The 27,122-nt window shown below is 37.0% G+C and overlaps 1 protein-coding gene across 3 annotated transcripts in view; it reads left to right on the plus strand.

Moving 5' to 3' along the window:
* Window positions 1–27,122, plus strand: part of GRIN2A (glutamate ionotropic receptor NMDA type subunit 2A) — a 192,447-nt gene that overhangs the window by 117,296 nt on the left and 48,029 nt on the right. For all 3 annotated transcript variants that reach the window (XM_074840801.1, XM_074840803.1, XM_074840802.1), the window contains 5 exons: window positions 12,899–13,104; window positions 15,056–15,224; window positions 15,349–15,502; window positions 20,107–20,232; window positions 22,838–23,067. In XM_074840801.1, coding sequence (XP_074696902.1) covers window positions 12,899–13,104; window positions 15,056–15,224; window positions 15,349–15,502; window positions 20,107–20,232; window positions 22,838–23,067 — 885 coding nt within the window. The remainder of the gene's footprint in view (window positions 1–12,898; window positions 13,105–15,055; window positions 15,225–15,348; window positions 15,503–20,106; window positions 20,233–22,837; window positions 23,068–27,122) is intronic.

Consider the following 27,122-nt stretch of genomic DNA (forward strand, 5'->3'; position numbering starts at 1 on the left):
CATGAATGTCGATGATGATATTCTACTGTAGCAGGTTTGTCACAACAGTTCAGAAAAGATAATTTTACCTTATTCTGAGTCGGTCTAAGGGAAAGCAACGTATCAGTGAAGATAAGCCATGTGCATTTCAGAAGATTTCTGTGAAACACACTTGCATTTATTATTACAATTTAGTAAAATAAAATGGATGACTGAAAAATGTCCAGAAACTTGGGCCTAACTACCTAAATTTGGATAGATTTGTATATCTTGACAACTCATAGAATCATAGAATGGTTTGGGTTGGAAGGGACCTTAAAGCTCATCTAGTCCCACCCCCCTGCCATGGGCAGGGACACCTTCCACTAGCCCAGGTTGCCCAAAGCCCCGTCCAACCTGGCCTTGAACCTTTGCAGGGAGAGGGCAGCCACAGCTTCTCTGGGCAACCTGTGCCAGTGTCTCACCACCCTCACAGGGAAGAATTTCTTCCCTATATCTAATCTAAATTTACCCTCTTTCAGTTTAAAACCATTACCCCTGGTCCTATCCCTACACTCCCTGATCAAGAGTCCCTCCCCACCTTTCCTGTAGCCCCTTCAAGTACTGGGAGGCCACTCTAAGGTCTCCCCGGAGCCTTCTCTTCTCCAGGCTGAAGACCCCCAACTCTCTCAGCCTGTCCTCACAGGGAGGTGCTCCAGCCCCCTGATAGTCTTCGTGGCCTCCTCTGGACCTGCTCAAGCAGATCTGTGTCCTTTTTATGTTGGGGGCCTCAGAGCTGGACACAGCATTGCAGGGGGGGGTCTCTCGAGAGCAGAGTAGAGGGGGAGAATCCCCTCCCTCGCCCTGTTGGCCACACTTCTCTTGATGCAGCCCAGGACACGGTTGGCTTTCTGGGCTGCGAGTGCACGTTGCTGGCTCACAGTCAGTTTTCCATCCACTAACACCCCCAAGTCCTCCTTCTTGGGGCTGCTCTCAATCCACTCATCACCCAGCCTGTATCTGTGCTTGGGATTGCCTCCAGTCCTTTTATTTGCTTGGATTTGTATTCTTTGGCAGATTTTACAGTAAAAGTACACTTTTTTTTTTTTTTTAATGTGAAATTCCTGTTGAATTGGCAGATAGTCCCTATAACATTTGCCTAAAAATTTCAGAATCTTGACTTGTGTTCTCCTGGTAGGCAAGTGATCTCCATAAATCTCTATATAGGCTAGAAGGAAAAGTGTCTTAATATCAGAGATAATCACAGATACGAGTAATAAAAGAAAAGACTTTATCATGAGCATTTTTTTCTTTAAAACTCACACCTCAGCTTGTTATTGTTTCGGCTCTGAGTTTTTCAGGCTATCTGTGGTCCCATGTTTTAAAAACAGGGGACCTTAGAAAATGTTTATAATATGAGACTGTAGGAAAAAATACATCTTTATCATCCACCAGTTTTATTTTAAATTCATAAAGCATGATCCTGCATTATCTAAATTGCTGCTGAAATCTATAAACTTTTTCTTATAGTTTTAGGATCCCATAAAATCAACTTAAAACTCCAGTTTATAAAACCACAAGACTCTTCATGATGTTGAATAATAATGACAAAATAAGAATTACTGAAGGACATCTCAGTAAATATGCTAGTCATGCAAAAACACAGAGAGTAGTCCTAGATTATGCTATGTAATTCTTTATGTTCATTTGATGCAAATTTAATTCTCTGGATAAATTTAATCCTAACCAAATGTGTCAGTCAGAATCTTTGAAGGAATCTTTTGCTCAGTAACCATTATGAAAATTTCTTACCCTATTTTAAAATTCTTCAGCAGTCTGCATATCATATATAATGTTCTGGAAAAGAATATTATACTACTTGGGGAATATTAGTATGAGGCACCAAAGGGAGAAAATGGTTAAGAGAGGCAGCCAACAATGCTTATGGTATAATGATTTAATACATTTTGTACCTTGAAACTTCTTTGAAGAGACCATTCAAAGGACAAGGGGAGATAGGTTTGATGTTTTTGAAAAATGAGCTAACAGCAGCTAAGAAATGCCCGATATATGAACTGGCATTATTTCCAAGAAATAACTTGAGCCTGTTTTAACCTTCAAGCATCTGCCCTATCAGAGAATGGAAGATTTAGTGCAGGGTTTGCTGTATCTAACTGTGCATGTTGTACAGCAGCAGCGCACGCCCCACCTGCTGCACTGGGCTACAAGACTCTCAGTAGGCCGATGCTTACGTTGTCTGAGCACAATTTTCCATCTGATAAATCCCTTCCTGCTTATTGTCATGTTTGAGGGACTCCTAGGAGGAATAAAAGAGTGACTGAAGGAAGGCTCCCGCCCAGAAAAAAAATTATACATCTGCTCCTAGCTGCCCCTTTGCTTTAGAGCCCTTTTGGTAGCAGGTCAGGGGAGTTACTTGGGCAGAGACAGCCTGCCCCTAGCTGCGGCTTCCATGTCTGCTGCTCTGGCGTAGGACTGTGGGAAGGGGGCCAGGTTTAATTATGTCAGAGGGGAGAAGTGAACTGCGGCCAAGAACGGGCTGTCACCACCAGAATTATTCTTCTGACCACAAGCTGATCCCTGCCTCTGTGGATGAAGACAAGTAAACTGACTAATCAATTTTCCTGGCAAGCTGGATGTAGCTCTCGGCTATCTCGGAGCACCCCGCATTTATATCAGCAGAGCGTCACTGTGCTCTTCAGAAATAATAGGACAGTTCCTCTGACTTAGAGACATGAGAAGTCCCTTGCCCACCCCCTGGTTTATTTGAACATCTCTCCAGTGTCGTCTTGACATTCTTTCCAAGTTGCATTTCTCACCCCGTATCTCTTAGCCAATTTCTGTCTCCTTGTTCCTTTCTTCCTGCGCTGTTTTGCTCAATTTCAAAACTGTCAAAGTTACTCATCTGAGAACTAACATTTCCTGCTCTCAGTTTCCAGCCAGGCGCATGCTTTTACTTCCAATTACAGTATTGCAATGAGTATCACAGAATTGTTTTATTGAAGTCTTCTTAAACATCCTCAATCTTATATGTAAAACATCAAGTCCTAGAATCTAATTAAATGATTTACTCATGAAAAACTCACAATGCATCAGCCTGCTAATCCTTGTAATGTAACTAATGTACATAGAGATTGTGAGTAGCTACTTTATGTAAGAAAGAGAAATTGTGGTTTATATGAAGATTTTTTTACCTAACATTCTCCTGAAAATACAAGATTTAATATTAAAACTCAATTCTCTTTAGTTTTAGTGTAATAATCGGCTTTTTCTTAAATACAATTTTTCCTTGGTCTCCAAATTGATATACTTGACTTGAGGCTTGAGATTATAGAAAATCCATTCAACCATAGTTGAAGAGCGTACATCTTACCTCTAGGAAAATAAGTTCCTTTTCCTTTTCAAATTATTCAGTATCAAAACTTTGAAGTGGTAACTTCACATGTAAATGGGGTTGATTGAGGGATTTGTCCCATATCAGATTCTGAAAAAAGCTGGTTGGATGATAATGGTTTGAAGACTGAAAATCACTTCTGGGCATGTTCATCAGGCATCCAGCAAGATATTTTGACAGATCCTATAGCAGCTGCTCAAACTTCTGACATCAACATTCATATTCTTGGTGCTAATGCTGACAGACAAAGGGGCTGCTGTTCTCAGGCAAGAGATTTTTAAGAAGACAAGCTTAATGTACTTGTTTCAGTGAAACTTGATAAATTTGCAGGAGTTAACAATGTTGCCCAAATATCATCAAAGCACTGCAGGAACACTGTGCTAGGGCTAAAAAATCCTCGGAGGTCCAGCAGTACCAGCTGCAACTCCCCCATTAAGCTTATCTCAGTGAGGTGTGACCTGGGTGTCTCACCCGGCCCATTAACTTCACTGAATTGTGAACGTCACAGTCTGTTAGTCTTTCTTATTTTTAGGTTTTTTAATGTGGAAATAAAACCAATCAATCCAATATTAAAATAGTATGTAATTAGCAGTGGCAAAATTAGGTGGTTTAATTAGCTGTGCATATCATATACATTAAGTAAGGTAGGGAGGACTGTATAGCATTTAAAGATGAGTGTATTCCATGTGTAAAGATGAATTCCAGGGTAAAAACAATTTTTACTGCTGCTCCCAGAGAGATACAGCTAAAATTATCATGGTGGACTATATTCTGGGTGAATTTGTGAGATATAAGTGTCCTGCATTTTTGTAGCCAATGAATTTTTACAAGAAGCAAGAGTAGCAGGTACTGTGTACCACAATTGCTAGTTAAATGCCACTGCGAGAACCATTACTTATATCCAGGTTTATTCTAAATGTAATGAATCATCTTTAACTTTCTATTAATGCAGGATTTAATGTAGAACTTGATTTTGCTCTGATTATGTAGCATATGCCAGATTTACAAGCTCTGTGTGAGGCTGTACACATTTGTATCTAAGTAGGAATGAGTGGGCAGAGGGTGTGTGATTCCTGCCTGGAATAAATGAACCAAGGTCTTCACAGAGAGCTCCATCTGGCTACTAACTCCGCCATCATGTAGCCAAGAAAAGACAGCTATCATATCTAATGGTGTAGCTGAAACTTCACTGGACAAAAACCTAACACTTGATCAGATTTCTGACAGAACTTTTTGTCAGAATACTGTGATAATAAAAAGTCACTGAGATGGTACAGGGTAGTTTCTTACAAAATCTCTGTTGATTTCAGAGCAAGGGTTATGACAGTGGAAGGATCCTTATGCCTCATGATAGACATTCCCTAAAAGTTATGAAGAAATGCATATATTTTAACTAGAACAGATGAAATTGCACGATCTAATCATCCATTTGCTGGTATATCTTTTGTCAGTAGCTCTGTGGCCTAGCATGATATATTATCTTTGCCCATAGCAGAAACAGCATGCTCTTTAACATCTGTTGGGTTGTCATTTTCTTTGTTCTATCCTTGTTGCTTAGTGTATTTAGTCTTCCTGTAAATATGCCTATCCTGACACTTACTGTCGAGTGAAAATTGTGTATTGTTTCTGTACCAGTGAGCTTTTACTTAGCCTAAATGCGTTTCCTTTACTTAGCCTAAAGGCCTTTACTATACTGAATTGTTTGAATTACACCAATTATTATACAGCATTTCTTAAATCCTGTATTCCCAGGAATTGCGGCTACCATGGAAAGCAGTGGTAGAGTGTGCTTTGCTCCTGTTCTTTACAGCTAATATTAGAGAGGAGATTAAAGAGTAGGAAGACTTTCTGGGCAGCTCTTCCTCTCTGGAGGTAAAGGTATGGATATCTGGATGTTTCTGGAGAGCTGTAAGATCTTCACTGAGTGCAGAGGTGACAAAAAGTCTTCTGTAGCTGGGAGGTGGAGGAAGGGGCTGTCAATTTTTTTAGCTCTTTTTCTTTCTAATGACATAATCAACATTTAAATGGCTTCCCTGGCATGGGTTTGAACTCCTGCGCTACATGGAGTTACTTGGGACATTTCCCAGTACCAAAACTATACCAGTCACTGAGGATTTGGTGAGTGCTAATTACTAATTCTGTATTGAAAAATGAGGCTACAGGAGGTGGTAGCTTTTCTTTCTCATTCTGTTTGTTTATAATCTCTCTGGATACTGTGTTTGCCTTTGAGCCCTGCTGGTCACAGCATTGGTGCCTTCCTGTCAGCATAAGGAGCAGCCGCGAGGGAAGAGCGATACATTTGCATACCCCGTATGGGATTCTGCAGCAAATTTTGAAAACTTCAGAGTCTTTAAATGGACGTCTTCAAAGCACACAGGACTGTAAAACACTCCCTATTAATAAGACATGAAAGTGCTCGCATCATATTTTGTCATTTAAATTTAGAGTGTCATTGTGAAATATGGACCTTCAGAAGCACGAAGCGACACGAAGGTTTACAGCAGAAGGTATACAACAGATGCTGCTTCTGGAGGAAGAATTTTGCTCTGGTGTTTTATTCTGCAGCTGCCTGGTTTTGCTAGCCCAACAAACTCAATTTATGCTTTCTAGTTATTGACTTAAAACTTGCCAGAGTAGCTCTTCCTTGTAAGTGGAAAAGTGTGATGAAATAAAATTGATAGTTTGTCTTTAAATCAAGGTGAATTAGATTTTGCATTGGCTCAGCTTTATTTTCTTCACAAAAGTGAGACAACTCAAAAAGTAAGTTTGCAATATGTGTTTAATGTAGAAAGAATATCCCTGCAAATTTTTCTCTTTTCAAAGGTTTGGTCGAGTAGTCCTGGGAGTGCATTTAGTATCCATGTTGTCATGTAACATTTTTCCTTACAAAAGGATGATGACTGTGTATTGCGTACATTTCCCATCTGCTGGGAAGAGGGTGATAGGACCGAGTTATTTGTTTGTTTTCTGTGAGATATGCTGGTGTGACAGACTTTCTTTTCATGCCAGCATTGGCACGCAAGGGAGAACATGCTCTGTTCTTTTCCTTCTCTGCTCAGGATCTGGCCTTGCTCTTTTTCTTGGATTTGATGGTCTCTGTGAGGCTGTGTGGTTAGGATTATGTCAGTCATCCTTGTATTATTTAGAGACTGCTTTAGAGTGCAGTGGGAGAGGGGTCTCTGTGAGGTACAGAAATGTGTAACTTTGCAAGTTGACTGTCTTAGGCTAGCTATATTTATCTAGCTGTTACACAGAAACACACCAAATACTTCATTATCACCCTCCTCAGCCGCAATCTTCAAAAAATAAATAGGCGGTCAAATAAATGAGGTGGTCAAACGATGTATGTAATACAGTGAGTTTGTAAGGTGCTTCAGACAATGGTGGATGAGATGAGGATCCTATGATTGCTAATTCGGTCTGACATCAAACAAGCTCTTCTGTGCTCTCAGCTATTTTCTGTTTTCCTTCCTGTATCCTGTAGAGATTAAACCAAAGGGAATACTCCAGACTGCATATGAAGATGGAGAAAATAGGGAAGAATGTACACGTTCAAAAGAAATATGGTGGTACACGTACCACCGCAAGTCTGTACTTGAAGCTGAGTTTGCACATACAATAGTGAATCAAAGGTTTGATTTGCTATTGAGACTGTATTTTTTATGTGAGTCCTGTTTTTTTGGCCATAAATAAGGATTTTTTATAATTGGGCGAAGATCTTTCCCAAAAATTGTACTATTGCCCTCTTTTCAAGTGAGGGCCATCTTCTGTATTTCTCTGGGATTGAGCCCACATTGTTATCAGTCTGACTAGGAATGACAGAATTTTATCATATATCTCTGGATATTTTGTGTCATTTCTAGAGTAAATGTATTTGCATGCGATTTTTGACAGTTCTGTAATAGAGCATGTCTGCATTTTTTGAGCATTATCCTCAGCTAGAATTTTCTTTTTAAAAAATGTTTGGTTTACAAATACACACTACTGTGTTTATTACTTTAAAATCTTTCTTAATGCCATTTTACCTTCCCCCTCCATTTTTGAATCTAGCAACACAGATATTCCATTGTATCTGCTGAGAGTAAGCTCATTTTCACTTTTAATTTCTCTACTAGTAGGAGATTCTTACTTTCTCTACTAATTGGATTCTTAGGAAGTCTAAGCAGGAGAGCTCTCTTTCTAGACACACTTTTGTGCTCTTTGCACTCTAAGCATGCTATTCTCTTCTCCATTGCTTGACTTGCTATAGACCGTAACTAAATGTAGTTAATTGGGTTTAAGGTTGGAGCATAAATCAAATTTTCAGACCTGTCTTTGAACTATTCAGTAGTTTCATCTTTTAGGTTGCATAATCCAGAAGTCCAAATGTTCTTCCTGTACATTTTTTAATGCTCTATTAAATGGCTGTCATTCTAAAAAAGTCATGTTGCCTAAATGAAAAAGAGACTTTACAGAACACATTTTATAAAAATAGCTATAGTTTTCCCATGTGCTACGTGTGCCTAAAGGTGCTAAGGAAATAATTCCTCACCACATGTGGTTTTGAAACAGCAAATGGTTGAACGTGAAGATGACTTTGTGTTACACCAAAATTGGGATTGATGGGGATCTTAAATATTTTTAATCTTCCAGGAAAGAGGAAAAGAATAGGTGAGGAAAGGGGTGCAGGTAGGACTGAGCAAACTGCCCTGATTCATCTACAGCTAAATTTCCTGTCATTAGGAAGTGGCTACACCAAGTATAAATGTTTTATCTTATATTGGCTTAATTTTAAATTCAGGATGGCTGGGCCTGCCACACCAACTCAAATACGTGAGATTCTTCTTAATGCAGTAGGAACTTGTCTCTGGCTGTGTACTGTTAATGAGCTGTGCTTTCAGCTGAGCTCTCTGGGGCAGTAGTCTTGTTTCCAGGAGCTAGGGGAATTGGTTATCCTGACTGACACAAAGTTTTGAAATCTTAAAAATGTTTCCATTCTGTTTCAGAGAAAAGAAAGTTAAAAATTCAATTTCTATGAATCAGTAATCAAAACAAAACAAAATAATAGAATGGAGTAGTTGAAATTCTTTCACTTCAAATTTATCTCTACCTATTCTGATAAATTAGCATGTATTTCTAGATAGCAAGTCCAGAGCTATAAGTGCAATGTCTCTATTAAAACATCTTTATTTCTGTTTACAAGCTCTTTCAAATGGTGGTTTTATGTTTCGAATAGTAAAAAGCCCAATTTCTAAACTGTTTTCTTTCAAGAAATTAGGACAATGGAAACGATTCTCTTCTACTCGTCTCCCACCCTGTCAAAATATAATTTTGGAAACCTGGCAGACCCATGCAGTATTTCAACTCCCTGTTGTCTTCTGGCTACCCTTTTCCAAGCAGTGATGGCTTGGAGTCTGAGGAGATAAGAAAAAGCTTCTGAATGGCAAAGAGTTCCCTTGAGATTGATTGAGTACAAGTAGGAAGTTTTAGGCTGCAGATGGAAAGAATAAGATAGTAATTTTTCACTGTAGTGATAATATTTTCACAGTAGAGGCAGTGTGTTTCCATCCTACATGCGAATTTACCACTATTTTATTTTTGTGGACCTGTTAGTCTTTGGTAGACTGACTATGAAAATTGTTTCTGGTCTCTGCTAAGAGTATGTAGAGTTACTGTTCACTGCTGTTCCATATTGGAGGTTTGTGGGTTCACCTGCAAGTTAATGTGTTTTAGTGTTCAAATATTTTGTCATTAAATTTAGAAGATGCTGCATAAAGAATTTCTGTATCAGGGATACCAATACTAGGTAGGTAAGTATGCTAATTCAAACACAGACCCCTTCTACTTCAAATCTAGATGCTTGGATTTGGTCAGAGGATGCCACGTTTAGTTGATTTCATCAGTAGCTATAATGATCATGAAGTAGCACACTGAAAATGAGTGCTGCAAAACACTGGAGGTAATTGAATTTTGAAGCTATCCCGGTTGGTAAACTATTTCACTGTGAAATGGTTTATTTGTATATCACCATTGTCTCCTACTGAGAGCAGAAACTGAACTTTTCATATTCTATTTTTCATATTTTACATATAAACTTTTTCATATTCTACAGCATTTATAATGACCTTCACAGGTGAAACCAGGACTTGGCATGCTTTTCTCAACTCACATATTTCACTTTCTTGTCATAGATAAGCCACTTTAACAGTCAGTGTTGAATAAGGACTTAACATTTGGGTTTGCACATAAGCAGACCTCTTTATAATGTTCTGAAATACAGTGAGCATGTGTAGTTGTTATAACCTGCTGTTTTTTCCCTAAGCATTTGAAGTTTAAAAGGTATTCAAAACAGATATGGACTGGATCTAATACTAGATCTGACTTCCATAAGTGACATAAATGCTGATCCTGCAGGACACCTACATATGGATGCAATTTCATAAATTCTCTTTATTGCGACGTGAACGTGCTCATATTTTAGTTTTGCTTATTCTACAACTTTTCCATGTCATTCCAACCCTTCACCCTGTAAAAAAGGGATACTAGATATTGCATAAGGATGTTGAAAGAACTAAATAATATATGAAGATACAAAACATTGTGTAAATAATTAATACCATTCATATTCTTAATAACAATGCTATAATTAGTTCTGCACAATCTAAAAGGCTTCTAATACAAATACAAAAATCCTCCCATATTTTGACTACTCGCTTTAATTGTGTAGAACTAAATTCTTTCCCTCCACTTAAAATAAATGAAAAAGTGTTTTGATAATTCAAAACTGTAGCAGAATGATAGAAGTATAACATGTAATCTTCAACTGTATAACTATTTTAAAATCAAAATACCAAATAAACATGGGAACTTGTGAGTTCACTTGTGAGTTCAGCATCAGCAGCAGAGCAAATCCAACAGCTATGCTAACCATTTATTAATTAGAACAGACAAATACAACACAAACATTTCCCAAACAAAAGGAGTGACCTACAGATTCTTTCTAATTACTGCTCTTCCTCATGTGCCATTCTCAGCCCACCAGTGAGGATTTTCAGAGCTTTTCTTCCTTTTGCTATTCTACCACTCTTCATGACATTGGTATCATTCTCTTGTACTTTTTTTTTTTTCATTGTGCTTTCTGACACTGTGGGTTACTCATTGTACTGGTGGTAGCAGGGTTGACCAGCAACAGACATGTGATTTGTGCACCATATAAAGCCCAGATGAAGTCACTGTGACGGCCTGGGACTGCAGCAGTAGACCTCTTTGGACAGAGAAGTAGGTATGCCCCTAAGACCCAAGGCAAGGTTTTAATTTTTAATAATTTTTTTAAAAATAAGGATACAAGAAGTGAATATTAAGATAATTCCATGGAAGGCAACAGATAGAAGATTTTGGACCTAACTTCAGAGATTTGCTCAACACGTAACACTTCCATACAGATACAAATGTCAAAAGAAATTAGCATTTCTCTGAATTCAGCTGTTTTAAAAATATGACCGGTTATATTCCCCTCAGAACAATAAAATGGCAGTTACTCCAGTTGAAGTATGAAAGAGTACCACAATTTCTCTTTAAACAGCATCAAAACAGTTGTTGTATTTTTGGTAGGATCAGATGAACTCACATTGTGGTGGCAACCCGTGTTCCTGTTGGTCTGTGTGACAGTGATGCAAACACAGGGGGTGGCTTGCAGAGGGAAGTGCTTCAGGACCCAGCAGACCTGCCTCCTCCCGGAATCCTGTAGCGAGGGATTTTGAAGGGCAGGTGTGCCCCTGGTATAGTCCTGAACACCCAAAAGCAATGGGGCCTCAGTCACATTTAATTTCTTCTTGCGGGTTGGAATAGGCAGACGGTCGGATGCATTTTCCACTTCTGAAATTCATTGTGTTACTTGGCACATTTGCTGTTTGACTGAAGTACTGAGCTGGCTGGAAATGTCCCCATTCCAGATGGCCAACTTCATGGTGCACTTAGGGCATAGATATGAACGACACTGTGTGAGCTAACGTAAACCAGCACAGACTCTGCTGTGAATGCGATTATATACCATAATTTGACAATTAAACTATTTTTGCAATGCAACTGCCTCATAGAGAGTTAAGTAGATTTATTTCCCTGTGATGAAATAGTTTTTCTCACAAAGACTTCATCCATTGTGTTTTGGTTAAATTTCATACTGGAACTGTACGTATAAATCCTGTGCCTCGTTCCCATTGATTTAGGTGTGAATTCCTAATTCCCTTGAGATATTTTGAATTTCCTAATTTTAAGGGTATAGAGATTTGACATTTCTGCCTCCTACATTAAAGTTCAGCAAAACGTCTTGACTTATAAACAGGATGGAAAGGAAACCGCAAAGGGCATGTACTTATATGCTTCCCTAAATAGAAATGGATATAAATCATGTTCTTTGGGAATTTTTGTGATTCATTTTTGAGTCTTTAGAAGACAGAAGGTAGGTGACAATTTTTTTATGTGTTGTTTTTTTTTTTTTTAGGACCTGAGTGTCTCATTGTACTGTTAATTCCCACCATTTTCCTTGCAAAACAAATATTTTAGCAGTCTCATGATTGTTATAATTTGTTTAGCTTAAGCGACTGAAGAATTATTAAAATGCATTAGGTTATAAATTTTGTGGATTGCTAGCTCATTTATATTATCTGTCATCGCTACTGGGATAAAACATGCAATTAGTGTTATGGATACAAAGTAGTTAAACATAATCTGAGGAAGAAAATGCTAGAGTTTTCAAAATATTTAAATTGTATGTCCTCTCTGGTGTTCTGGAAGTGGAAAGAAAAGGACATTAATTTAGAAGGGATAATTTGTAATAATAAATAGACAATTTTAATTTAAAGTGAGCTGTGCTTTCTTAAAGTTCCCAAACAGTTGGCATTAACTAAAGCAAAATAAAATACATTATTTCCAATAAAAACAAAATCATGCACAGTTGAATTGTGTTTACTAAAAACGTGGTTTGGCCTGACTCAGGTACGATGGAACCCTAGGTAAAGGCTTTCACAATGGCTTTCAAAACATAATAGAAGGGTCTTCTCTTTTGAGAAGGTATAGAAATGATATGATACTTTGGTTATCAGTCTGATGTGTATGTGGATGTGGGGTTAGGGGTTTTTTGTTTGGTTGGTTTGGTTTGATTTTTTTGAGAACTGTTTTCTTATTACTGCAAATTGGTCCTGATTACAAATGGAGTATCTGATTGGGGTTCTGGCTCAGATGGAAATGACGCATATCAAATTTCAGTGCAACTATAGCCAGGTGGTAGATAGTGTTACCTGATGTTATCCAGTCTTTATAAAGCTGTTATCTTTTAAAATAATGGCACCTTATTTGTCTGCACCACAGTGCATTTTCTCACTTCATGCAATTACTTAAAAAGTTCTAAGATAATTTTGATAAGAAAACCCCAAGACAACCGTCTCTGCAATGTAATTTCCTGTACCCATATCCCAGCACATTTAATATTAGATCTCATTTGTTGAAAACAAGCAAGCAGATACCAGCAGCCTGTGTGTCTTGGCATTTCAGGTGGGGAAATGGGAGAACAACTCACTGAGCCTGAAGTACTCTGTCTGGCCAAGGTACAGCTCTTTCGCAGACAGCGACCCAGATGATAACCATTTGAGTATTGTCACCCTGGAGGAGGCTCCCTTTGTCATTGTTGAGGATGTGGATCCTTTGATGGAAAGTTGCCAAAAAAACACTGTGCCATGTCGTAAATTTGTCAAAATTAAGTAAGTAAATATACAGCATTCGTTTTTTTTTTTCTTAGTGCAAAATATATTCCCCTATTTTCACACTAATTCTTTCCTTTGCTTCTTTCATTGTATAATTGTTTTCTGACACTTTGCTGTTCCTTTTCTCTTGCTTCCTATCTTTGCTCTTCCTTCTATATTTCATTTCTTCCTTCTTTTTCCCATTACCACATGGTATGCTCTTGTTTGCACATCTTCCTTTTTAGTAAGTTGAAAGGTTCTGGTTATATACATGTAAGTCACATTGAATTAAGGACAACACAGTAAGTTTATAGTGAATTCAAAGTCAACTAGAATTAGCCCTTTTCAGTCACATGAAAGAAGATTTGTTCTAAAATAGGATTCCTTTAATGAGTCCTCTTTGAATTGTTTCCAGTTATGTTGAAATATGCCTGTTTTAATTAGTCTTGAACAATTTGAGAATGTCTCCTGTTGAAAATGTATGTTTATGCTGAAATTTTGTACAGGATAAACTATTCCAGCATCAAATATCACTGTGACGTACCATCTAGAGAAAAGTCCCCTGCTTTGATTGCTCTATAACTTTGGAGCAGTCGTTAGAAATCAGTGGAAAATTTCTCTTTGTGCATTTATCAGTGTTGTTTCACCCATTCTGTGCTTCAGTCTATGTATTTATGAACTGACTATAATAACATTTTTTTACTGAGCAGGTGTTAGGGAATATAATGCCTGTTTCTGCTAAATGGTTGTGCATATGCTTCCTGAAGTCCAGAGAAACTTTTTTTTTTACATAACTGTACTTAGTCAAGTTCTAAACTAGTTTTATTTTAATTTTGAATTCTTTCAAAGGCCATAAAATATTGCCTTGGCTTCTGAAGTCTCTTATTCTAAAAGGTTCTAGAGGTCATGAAACGAACATTTCAGAAAAAAATAAAGGGAAAGCCCTCATCTTTGCACTCAAGGACAGCCTGAAATTCGCTTTCTCAAAGTGCAGAAAAAGGTCCAGCATATATTTTCATTACAGTGAACTGCTGTGTCTTTATATAGCTTACATGTTGGGAAGTTCTGCAATTGCTAAATGACATGTAGTCTTATGTCTTGAGAGTAGAAATAATAAATGTTTAATCTGAGCCTAAAAGAGACATTAGTAAGAGAAGACTATGTCTTGGTGGAGAAGTGAAGTGCAGTAGGCTGGATACTGCAGCAGAAAGCATGTCACAGAATCATAGAATCATTCAGGTTGGAAAAGACCCTTGGGATCATTGAGTCCAACCATCAGCCCGACTCTACAAAGTTCTACCCTACACCACATCCCCCAGCATCTCATCCAAATGACCCTTAAACACATCCAGGGATGGTGACTCCACCACCTCCCTGAGCAGCCTATTCCACTGTCTGACCACTCTTTCTGTGAAATATTTTTTCCTAATGTCCAGTCTAAACCTCCCCTGTTGCAGTTTAAAGCCGTTCCCTCTTGTTCTGTCACTGATCACCTGTGAGAAGAGACCAGCACCAACCTCTCTACAATGTCCTTTCAGGTAGCTGTAGAGAGTGATGACGTCTCCCCTCAGCCTTCTCCTCCTCAAACTGAACAGTCCCATCTCCTTCAATCGCTCCTCACAGGATTTATTCTCCAGGCCCTTCACCAGCTTCGTTGCCCTCCTCTGCACTCACTCCAGCACCTCTATATCTCTCTCGTATTGAGGTGCCCAAAACTGGACACAATACTCAAGGTCATACAATGTTATACAAGGTCTACCATTTTCTTCATATTAAGCAACTGCATTATGATTAGTAAGAGCTACAAACACCATATAAATCATCCTGTGGATAATTTCTCCATCAATTCAGAAAAACATGGTCACTCACAAGTATGACAAAACGTTGTTCTGCAGTATGCTGAATCTTGCTGTTGTGGTTCTTCTGTTTTCCCAGTAGAATTGTTTATGTCTTTCTTCTCTCTTGACAGCAACTCAACTAATGAGGGAACTAATGTAAAGAAGTGCTGCAAAGGATTCTGCATTGATATCTTGAAGAAGTTGTCTAAAACTGTCAAGTTCACATATGACCTGTATTTGGTGACTAATGGGAAACATGGCAAAAAAGTCAATAATGTGTGGAATGGAATGATTGGTGAAGTAAGTTCTGTTAGGTAAAAGAGCTCTTAAGTAAGAACCTAGCAATGTTTATTTTTAATTCTTTTGGAGAAATGAGGTATTCTCTACTGAGTAATATTGGTGATGTCTTCTCTTTGTGGATCAGGTGGTATATCATCGTGCAGTTATGGCTGTGGGGTCTCTCACTATTAATGAAGAACGCTCTGAAGTGGTTGACTTTTCAGTACCCTTTGTTGAGACTGGGATTAGTGTCATGGTGTCACGGAGCAATGGCACAGTTTCACCATCTGCTTTTCTAGGTATGATTCTCCAACCCATCCAGATCATTTAATTGCATTTCTATAGAGTTGGGTAGGTTTTGTTATTCTTTAAGCTATATAGTGCACTGACATGTTTCTGTCAAGTTTTGAATTTTACATTAGGAAGTTTGTACCGTGTTGATGTGCTGATTAACATGATTATTAGCACAAGAAGATAGTGCTGTTGGTTTCAGATGCAGTAAGTGAAAACCAATGATAGCGATTTCAATATGCAAAGAAATTCCCCCAAAATCTTCAGCTGGAAAAATTACTTCCTCAAAAACTCCTTCTTTACAAACTAATTTATGCTTGTTTGTAAATGGTTTCATATCTTTTTAACATTCACATTTACAAAATAATTTAAAAAACTCTTGTAGAATAGCTAAGCAAAAGAGACTTCCTTATGGTTAGAAGAGATCTGACAGCTAATTTGACAACAGTTACCTCTGGCTTCTGAACACCATTATACTTCACTGGAGAACTTTCTCCATTGATGCAATTGAGCAGCGGAGTTGTGATGATGCAGTTAAACAGTGCAGATATAGCAGAAAGGAGGTGGGATATAAAGAAACAAGGACTTTGGTCTTCTTTCCTTGTTTGCTTCTTGTTTCAATTGTTCACTTCTCCTTCCATTATTTCCCTCTCCTTCTCTTCTAGTGCTTATTGTTTACTTCTGTATTTGGTGGTTAGCCTGAATTTACCTGAAGCTGAAAACAGAATGAGCCATGAGATGGATCAAAAGTGCCCACAATGCTGTTATGTTCCTCATGGTGTATTTGGGCCCAGTATTTTTAAAGATATTTTGCACAGGAAAATAGTGCTAGTGACACTAAAATAATTTAAGTGAAATTGAAAAAAAACCCCAAACCAAAAACCAGAACACCCAGTATTTTCCAGATATCTTATAGAATGGTTTAGTACGTTCAAGTCCATTGGGTCAGCAGTGATGCCGTTTTTGCATTGCCAATTATGTGGTTTCTTTTTAAGAAACACTCTTGCTAAGTGTACATTCCTCAGTTCCACTGAAATCACTTGTAGCCATTGAGGAACAGATTGTTGGTGTAGTGTCAGCTACAAGTGAGCAAATAATTGGGTTTTCTTGCACAAGAATCATCAATTAGCCACAGAGCTTATTTCTCATACCTATTCCATAAAGGCACATTACAGAGATGATGCAAATAAATATAACACAGTGAGTAATCAAGTAACTTCCCAAACATGGTGATACCTAAACAGATTTTGTTGGTGGCTAATGTTTTTGTTTACTGAATGAAGGACTTTTAAATGAAATTATAAGAGGCTATACTTCTAATGAAAATATTCAGATAGTGTCTTTCCATTTTGATAAGTCATCGACTTGTAAAGTGAATTCATTTTTTAAATTGCGGTCGCAGCATGCTGAAATGATAATTTGAAATATAAGTACTGGGGTGTTTTCTAAATATGCTGCAAATGCAGTTGATTTTTATCACGGGCTCAGCTTACCTCTTAAAAATCTGCTTACAGCTACCATCTAAAGAGAGGCTGCTTTTGCATTTTTCACAACAACATAGTTACTAGATTTCTAAAATGCATTTAATGTTATTGGTTTAGCTGGGTGTACATATAATTCAAAAAGTAAAAATAACCCCTTCTTATAAAGCTCTATAGAATAGCATTACTTTGAAGAAATCTGATTTAGTGCACCAATAAATCAACTCTGTGCTCTCCGAAGTATGTTCTGGTTTTTTAGATGTTGATGAAACTGCCACTTTACCGGAATTGACTGTGTGTTTCGATGAGGTGTGCATAGTAGTAAAATGCTTTGTTATGCAAAATACTATCAGGCAGATAACTGAATTTATTCACAGACTGATTTTTGTTTCAATTAAGTGAATGTCTAAGAACAGAGTCATCTTACATAATCCTGTTAGAAGATTTTTTAAAAATCTGTCAAATACAATATTTTTTTCTTAAATAGCACTTGATTAGAGTTCATGAAATATCTGGTTTTGTTATTTGTTACTATGAATGTAGACAAATACAGGATTTTATTTGAACTAGATTTTCCATTTGGTGGTTGTATCCAATAGATCTAAGTAACTGATGGGCTGACAGCCTCTTCCTCATCTGCTGTGTTCTGATTCTGATGTGGGTGTCTCCTTCAAATGAGAATTTTATCCACATTAAGTCATTTTCATATCATACTAACATTCATATAGACTAGATCCACAAATACATTTTTTTATTCTGTGGAGATTTGATTCAACCTTATTTAAACAAACAAAATAAGGGAAACCTCAAATACAAATGTCTATATATTAAGAGGGAGAAAGCTCATAGGTGAGGTCAGTTTTCTTTTTTGAAGGCAATGGTGGAATAGGAAATCTATGCCCCCATTTATTTGATGTATTGTTTAAGCATTACTTTTGGTGGTGGGAGGTAAAACTTGAAGTTAGTGGAGTAAGACATCTTTCTGAATTGCTCAATATTCTCCATTGCCAATCATTTGAAATGTACACTGGCAAGTCATATATTAGTATTTTTCTGCCGAATCATAGCTTTATTGAAAATTCTTATAAAACCTGCTGCTTGCCTGAGGGAGGTTCTCTTTCTGTCCTTTGAGAATCAAAGAACAGTGCTGAATATGTAATTTGATCTCTAATATGACAGGAGGATCGACTTTGTTATTCAATTTATTTTGTACTTGTTCAATCTTACTGCTTGCTATTCTAAATAGCTTTTTATTCTCCTGTTGCTCCTTTTAATCCTCCACCTCATTACCAGACTGCTTAAATTATTAAAGAGCATTCTGCTTAAACTGTTGTTTATAGCTCACTTTTTCACATCAGCTTGTTTTGGCCTTTGCCTTATTTAGATTTTGACAAATTACTGCTGCTGTTTCTACACTGTTGCTTTTGATAAATTTTATCAGCCTTGCTTTCTTCTATGAGAATGCTGTCAAAATTGTATGATAGTTTTATGTGAATTCCAACTGAATAGAATTAATATGTGAATTCATAGAATATTTTTTATTAATTAACTCTATTTGGCTACATAATGTCCTTTACCTGTTCTTTGCCTTTTAAGAGTTCTGTTATTTTGCAAACTTACTATTCTCTTCCAAACAAATAATTATAGTAATTGAAAGAACTTCATAACCTCTCTTAAAAATAAAATAAAATAAATATGCTGTTCCATAAAAAGTGGCTTAAAATTTCCCTGCCCTTTTAGTTCCAGTTTAGTTTAGCATCCAAAATCACCTGGGGCTGTTTGGAATTTGGTCTTTTCTTGGTTCCAAATTTCTTAAGAAATTTTTGGTAAAGGCAAATGATCTCATGAGATTTCCATGCTTGGGCTCAAATTATTACACTTCATTCTAGTTCTGGGTGAATCATTCGTGCTAACTTGGGCAAGGTTCATATGGGTTTAGCACACCTCAACTCTCACTCATAGTCGTTTCCTGCAATGATGGAAGAATTTTCAGTAGCTCAAATCTTAATTTAAATTCAAAGACAAAGAAGTCAGGATGGAGGGCTTTCAAAAACAGACAAAGCATTGGTACACACTAATTCCTTGTAATTTCAAGTGCTTCTTGGTTTTGTCCTAATTTGAAATAGTATACTAAGATTTTTTTCTCAAACTTCAAACCACACTCACACTTGCATTATCTACCAAAATTAGGATATAAAATGCCCCCAAATAATCCGCCTTGATAAAGAGATATTACTTTACCATACAAAACCTTTCTTACATATACACTTACACCATGATAGCTACCACAGGGACTCTTGAAAAGACAGAGAATTTGTGATTGGGCAAGATGACATTTAAGAACTTTGTGTTATCCCATACAGTTACCATATCCAATCCTTTCAAAAAGTTGGTGCTTAGTCTGATACTTGAAACTGCTTTTAATTTTCTGTTCCAACCTACTTCTTTTACTTAATCATGGTTTTTCATGTCATTCAAACTGACATTCAGTTTTCCATGAAAATCTTTTGATTTCAGAAACGTGCTCCTAGATGAGAATGAGACTTTCAAAAGAATGTGTTTGCAATTGGTAAAAACAACATTTTCATTGCAGATAGAAAGTGAACACAGAAAAAAAAAAATTAGCTTGAATGCAATTATTTAGCTTTTTTCCCTAACACATTTTGTTGGATAGAAAGCAAGAGAGAAGTCTACTTCACTGAATTACCAAATGTATTAAACATATGCTTAATTGCTTTTGCTGTGCAGAAACACAGTCATAATGGTTGGACCATTCTGTTGATAACATACAGGATGAATAGAAATGGGCTACCTGATTGTAGACTGAATAAGCAGCGAGTCAAACCAATTATTTGCCACTCAGTGTCAGTGAAGTCTTTGTCAAAGAAAAGTGTGCAGCCTTTGTTTTTGAATTGCAACTTACATTTAAGATTTTGACTTTATGAATTTTGCATGTATATACTAACAGCAGTTCTTTATATATTGCTATTTAGTTATTTGCTAGCATTTTGGTTGGTAAAAGCTAATTTAAAGAAAGCTGCTGGGCTTGCCTAGCCAAAGACATTAGAATTCTTGTGCTGCGACTGGTTTAATGAACTGTGTTTCTGTCTCTCTTGTCTGTTTTGCTGCAGAGCCTTTTAGTGCTTCTGTCTGGGTGATGATGTTTGTGATGCTTCTCATTGTGTCCGCCATGGCTGTCTTTATATTTGAGTACTTCAGTCCTGTAGGATATAACAGGAACTTAGCACAAGGGAGAGGTAAGCTTTCCATTTTACACAACCCTAAAGCTATAAAAAATCATGTATTTCCCATCCCTTGCCCTCGATCTTTTTAAAATAACAGGCATAAAGCAGTAAAAGCAGCTATGAAACTATGCTTGCTCTTCATTTAAAATATCATTTCTTGAGGGCTTATATGCTCATGTTTGTATTCTAATTCATTGAAATAAAGACATGTAGAAGGGTAAGTGATATCAGAGTCGCATTCAGGCAGTGTTTGGTTAGTACACTGTATCAGTTGTAGAGTGTCAGCTCAAAAAAGGATTGGAATAAGTTCTACAGACTCCTGACTCATGAATTCATGGTTAGTTCAGAGAAAATGAGCTAAAGTGGTGTGGTTTGGTGGATAATCTGAAAAATAGCAGTTACGTTGTATAAAATTTTATGTAGTTCCTATAAAAAAATCTTATGAACTCAGCCTTGAAATGAGGGCAGTGGCAGAAAGGCATCACTTTTTTCTGTGTAGCATCCATGGTTATAGAAACTTCATTTTCAAAATATACCAGCACAAAAAATTTAATACAGAGCTTGCCTTTCTCAGTGAAAGCTTCAGTTGTATATTATCAGTACTTTGACCTGAGAATGAGGATTCCATGTATTGTGGTGCCATCATCCTTCCCTTTCTTTACTTACAGTTGAGAGTACAGCCTGGTTTTAACTTCTAAATCATACTTTCCCCATTTTATAAGAAGAGATCTTCCAACTTAGTGAACACAGTTCTGGAGACTTTTACAAGTTAATGGTTTCTTCTAGATTATGATTGACTTGTTCTCTGAAAAAGGGGGTTATTGTAATATTCAGGTGATGTCATCCTTTCCATAAGGTGGTAAACGTGTAATCTCTGTCCAAAATAAACACTGTGTTTAGGAATGGGAAATCAAAGGTGAATATAGACACTGGGGATCTAGGGGCTAGGCTGTTCTTTTCTGTACCACCTCATGTTCCAGAATTGATTATTTAGTGTACGTACAGCTATAAAGGCATATTACGGCACTAGCCCATCCTAACCTAGCTCTAGAGACTTGCCATGAATCCAGCTGCTGTTCATTTGAAATGTGGGAAGTTTAAAATGAACAGGAATCGTTATGTAGATTACTTCTTTCCTTACGCATTGGCAGGATGAAGCTCAATGCTAATACAATCTCGAGTAGCATAAACAGAACTTTGGACTGCATTCATGGCATATACTTTCCTTATCATTGTTGCTCAGAAAATACATGTTATCCCTTTATCAGCTCAATCTTAAATGGCTTTAGAAGGTAGTTTCATAAACCAAAAGTCAGCACCATTGTGTTTATTTTACTGCACTCTATCTTCTTAGCACTGCTGTAGAATAGGAAGAGGATAATCTAAGATGTGCTTGATTGTATCATGAAAGATTTGCACTGTATTAGAGAGCATTTCTACTGAAATGAGAACATGCACTGAGTATACCCACTTTGGGTTTTATTCTTTTAACAATAATGGAATTATTATTGAAATAAAATATAATTAAATTAATAACTAAATCTGAGTTTGTAATGTGCATCCCCTTGGATAAAGGCAGAGGGTGGGGAAGGAGGTGATAGTACAGGTGTCTTCATTAGAGTTTATTGTCTGAACTGCCATTTAATTGAAAAATAGATACTTATCAAAAGGTCAAATGAATCACAGTCAGGGGAGGCCTGTTTCTCTCCACTGAGGATAAAGGGAGTCCAGATGACGAGCAATATGTGATGACTGCACTGTACTTACCTAGAGCTGGGTAAGAACAAAATTCCCTTTATTCTCATAGAGCCTTACAAATAAGGCCTTTTACGTGGATAATAGCATTGCTAATCCACTTCTGCCACTATGCAGGCGTGAGGGCATTGTGCTGACCACTTCTTGATTTGGGAAGAAATGAAAGCGGACTGAAAACAGGAATAACAAAAATTATGGAATGGACTAGCTGGGATAGGTTCTTACCTGTAATGCTAACACATTTGAAGCTACAGAACTGACTCTGAACATGTGAGGTAACCAGAGTCTGGTTTGCTCTAAGTTATGTGTCTATACAGGTAGCTCCTTTGTGTTGACTTACTGCTTTACCCTCTGAGTGCAAAGTTGCTTAAAAGTAGGTGATGTATTCACACATTTTGATCTTAAATACGTTTACATAATGGAAGACTGGAGATGATAAAAAATAATTTGGGCAAGAAAAGTACTAGAATTGAAGCATAAAGACTTAAACCCACAGTTTTCCATTTTCCATGTCCACTGGCACAGAAGACTGAAAGGGGCAATACCATGGCACACACCTTACTGCAAGAGACATACCAGTTTGCTTCTCCTCCAAACCTATGCTTTCCATTTTCATTTTAAAACTTTTGAACTAAATACCACATAGAAAAATGTTGAATTATTTTTTTACAAATATGGAAATTAATTCATTACAATAGAGAGTCCCTATGGTAAATCCTGTGTTTCCATTGGGAGTACAGTGAATATGTATTTGAAATATCTTTTAATCGTGTCTTTGTGAGTAATTTGTTGTTATTATGTAGGGTAACTTGCCAAGTTTTGATTTAACTGTAACTAAAATAACTGTTCTTTGCCATTACAGATCCCCATGGACCATCCTTTACCATTGGAAAGGCAGTGTGGTTACTCTGGGGCTTGGTATTCAACAACTCTGTGCCTGTGCAAAACCCCAAAGGGACAACAAGTAAAATCATGGTGTCAGTTTGGGCTTTCTTTGCTGTTATTTTCCTGGCCAGTTATACTGCCAACTTAGCTGCATTTATGATTCAAGAGGAATTTGTTGATCAAGTGACTGGACTGAGTGATAAAAAGGTAAGTTTCCAGCTCAAAGAGGCCAGAGTCCATTCTTCATAATCCTTCTACAAATTTGTACTTTGTCCTAAAAAAACTGTGACCAAGACAATAAGCTAAAACTGGATGATTTCATTCTGAGTGTAACCCCTTACTAACAAACCTGAGACCCAAAGCATGAAAATATCAGACTGTTTTCAAAGTCTTTGAGTTGCCTTTTCAAAAGTAACTCCATTAATTGAAAAGTGCCTTTATTTTGTGTGACGGCAATCAATTCCTGTTTGATTAAAAGGAATGCCTCACCAATATACAAAAGCTTGAAAAATGAAAAAGTCAGTTTGATTGCAGGGAAGGCATATTTAAAATTACTTGAACATCTCTGTGTGGAATATTAATAATATATTAATTGACAAAATATTCATAAAACCAGCAACCATCCAGTAATTATTGGAAGCCAGTTAATCTCCTGAAAATATGTCTTTTTGCTTTCTATGTAGTGTGCAAGGAAGTAATAGAAAGAATTCAGATTTAAAGTGGTGCCAGCACAAATAAAAAAAGAGAGAAATGATCAAAAGTGGTACATACTGTGTGTAGATGTTTTCCTTCTGTAAAATGGCAAGAGTGAATAGGAAAAATAAACACATACAAAAAGTTCAGGTTTTGTGTTATCACATTGAAGTGAGATGTAAATTACATAGGATAGGGACAGAATTTTGATGTGTTTGTGGAAGATGCTTTCCTAATTCAAGAACTTTTGTGAGAATTTCACTTTGAGCAGTAGATGCTGATAGTTCACTTAAACCCTACTTGAGTTTCACACAAAATAACAAATAATAAATATGCTTATTTTTCATAGTGTTCTAGCTTGACTGAACTTTCTTTTGCTGAAGGTATACTTCCGAGATCTTTGTACTTGTGGATTTTAATCAATAGCCTTGTAAGTCAGAAACACAGCAATCACTTCTTTTTTTATTTCATTTGTATGGCTGCTTTGCAATAGTGGTATTGCATGCAGGGATTGAAGTCCATTTGGAAAATTATTGATGTGATGGATATGCACAAAATACATGAAGGGCATGCTGTTTTCAAGTTTGTACCCAGTTGTTTTAAAATGAAACTAAATATTGACATTAAGAAGTAATATTTAAATTGAGTATAGCGCAAGGGAAAACTTCAAAAGGGATTTTTCTCAAAAGACAGAAAATAAAGGAAATTGTTATTCAAAAGAAGGCAACAGCTCAGATGGCCTTGAGTCTGTTTTTTGTTTTAACTGCTTTTTATGACCAGCCTTTGATTGATTGCCTGAAGTATCAAAGCATGAATTGCAAGCATGGCTAGAGGAAAGACAGATAAAAAGAAAAAAAAAATAATAGTAGTTTTGTTTTCATTAAGTTGTGTTGTCGCAAAACCTTTGAAAGATTATGAAGACTGTTAAATATACCTCTATTTCACGATAACATTCTTCGTAAGAGACAGATAAAAGGTATTCTCTTGAGGATAAAAAGAAAGAATTTGAGAAATGTCTTTCTCATGTTTGTGAGAAAGTACAGAGCGTTTCCTGGGAAGTCTAGGTTTTGGCAGGATTTGGCCTGCACCTGGCACAGCACTAGCCTTCAGGTCTGCCAGTGCACCCTTATCTTCCTCTCTCTGCTGGCTGTTTGCCACTCTCACCTATGGGCTGGGAAAATGGCAGTATTTGTTCTATAGCTTTTGGCTAATAACTTCCTTATTTTTGTCATTTTTCTGTTCTCTCTCCTAAGTAGGATGTTATTTACACAAAAAACAAAACAAAAATAGAAAAATACTTGAATCAGAAAATACCATCTGTTTTTGTGTGGTCTGCTGATCATTTATTTGATCTGCTACCTTTGTTTTTATTTTACAGTTCTTCAAATTTTGCCTGAAGCATATAGAGATAAATCAGGGGAGCCATGCCTTTTCTGATTAAATTTAACAAGCCAGAAGTCCAGAAAAGCAAGGGTCTATTTCAAAACATTCTTCTTGTCATACACAGGTTTTGCGTGGTTTCTCGGATTTTAGAAATTCAAATAATTTAGGATAATTTATGGGAATATAATCTGATTCATGTTATATTGTTTTTCTTCCCTCTTTGCCTTGTTGCTGCAGTGTTGCTAGTAGGAGAACAGTTCAGGAATTTGCAACAATTTTACTTTTTTTCAGTAGAGAGCTCTGACCCTTGCTTCAAGCAAAGCGGTAGTAGGCAAAGACCAATGAGAAGGGCCAGAAGTATGGATAAGATTAATTTCAAATAAATAATATCTAGGAGTTCAATAAATTTTTGAAAAAAACTTCTGGGCTGGTAAATCAGTTTACTGATACCTGATTTTCTTCTGCTCTCCCCTTTTTCCTACTGCCATGACTGAAGAGTCAAGCTCTTTTGTCAGTGCTGTATTGCGAATGCAATAAAGTATTCCAAATTAGAGATACTGGGGTTTCTCAGTCCAGCTCCATATGTGATAGACTACAGAGAAGAGGAGCCAGGAAAAAACCCTTCTCTCTCTGAGCAGTCATCCCTGACCCTCAGCAGTCAATATCATCCCATTCAGGAAATGTGTTATGCTCTAGCATGTGGTTCACCAGATTTGCTGAACACATGATAACGTGCTATTTACCCCTCTTCACTTTAAGACTTCTTGATAGTTTCCTCAACATTCATAATGTTGCTAATGAATTTCTGAACGCCATGTCATCTATGTGTCACCCAGAAGTACATGGCACAGCATGTACTGGAGTTACTAGGGGTGGGTGTTCCTAAACTCAAATGATTCAGAAAATGAGAAGAAAATTATAGTTTGACATTCTTGTGTATGTAAAAGATTTTTAAGAGCTTTGTGCTCACAAAACGGTACAGAAAATGAGTCCAAAAGCATCCAGCAAAGCTGGCATTCATAGCACTTGTTACTTCTGAGATCACTTACGCCTCCTTCATGCAATGAACTAGAGACAAGATTACTAAGGGAGAGTAGATAGCAGTGGACAGAATTTTCTTGCAGAGTGTTTATCTGATGTGATTCCTCCGCACAGTAACATTTTAAGACCATGCATGTGGTCTAGGGGATTCTCTTCAACCTTATTAGGAAGCCTTAATTATGCCATTTACAGGTTCCTTATTTTTGCAAGATTCACAGTATTCTTGCAGTCTGGCTTTATATTTTTGTGCAATAAGATGTCACAAGTTCTATAGTTACTTAGAAATACATCTGTGTGAAAACAGAGCAGGCTGAGGTCAACGGGCAGCATGGATGATGGGGTAGTTAGGGTGACCCTCTTGCCCCAGTCCATCTCTCCACTTCAACATTAGACCTTTACAGGGCTTTTTGAGGGTTGTCAGGCATAAATATCAACTGCATTTCAGTAAATGATGATTATAATAATAGTCTTGGAATTACTAATAGCTATATTTTTCAAGGATCACAAAGATCAGATTGTCAGTGTTTTCCATCTGGTAAAAGAAGAAAGGAAAGAGTTCAAATATGGGTGTTTTTCTATCACTCCAAACCAGCCATAATTCCTGTTAAAATCTGTGTTAGCAGAGGGTTAATATTTACTATTTTTGTAATGTTTTCCACAGTTCCTTAAAATACTCCAGAAAGATAACAATTGCTCTGAATACCAACCTTTTCAGGCAAGCATGCAAAACTTCAGATTAAGTCAGTATTTCATGTTTGTGAAAGATCACTTTACTGATTTAATGAAATTGTCAGTTTTGTTAAGGCATATAGGTAAAACAAAATAAATGCAAAATATCAGAGTTTTGTTGCCATGTGCCAAGGTCTAGCAGCTGGCAGAGCATGGGGATACAAGAACAAATTGGTTAGTCTTCTCAATAACAGTAGATATCTCCACAATTATGATTCAAGCAGGGGTTGTGCATTCAATTTAAGGATTTTATTAATGATTTTTAAAAAAATAAAAGTTTCAGAAAATGTCTAGGAAGAAAATTGCTTCCTAGCAGTGATGATATATTTTATTTCCCATCATGGGGCTTCAGGGAAAGTGAGTGCATGTAGAGACTTGATCCTTTTTTCTTTCTTGTCTCATGCCTGCCATGTAGA

This window comes from Strix aluco, chromosome 15, assembly GCF_031877795.1.
Source record: "Strix aluco isolate bStrAlu1 chromosome 15, bStrAlu1.hap1, whole genome shotgun sequence".
NCBI lineage: Eukaryota > Metazoa > Chordata > Aves > Strigiformes > Strigidae > Strix > Strix aluco.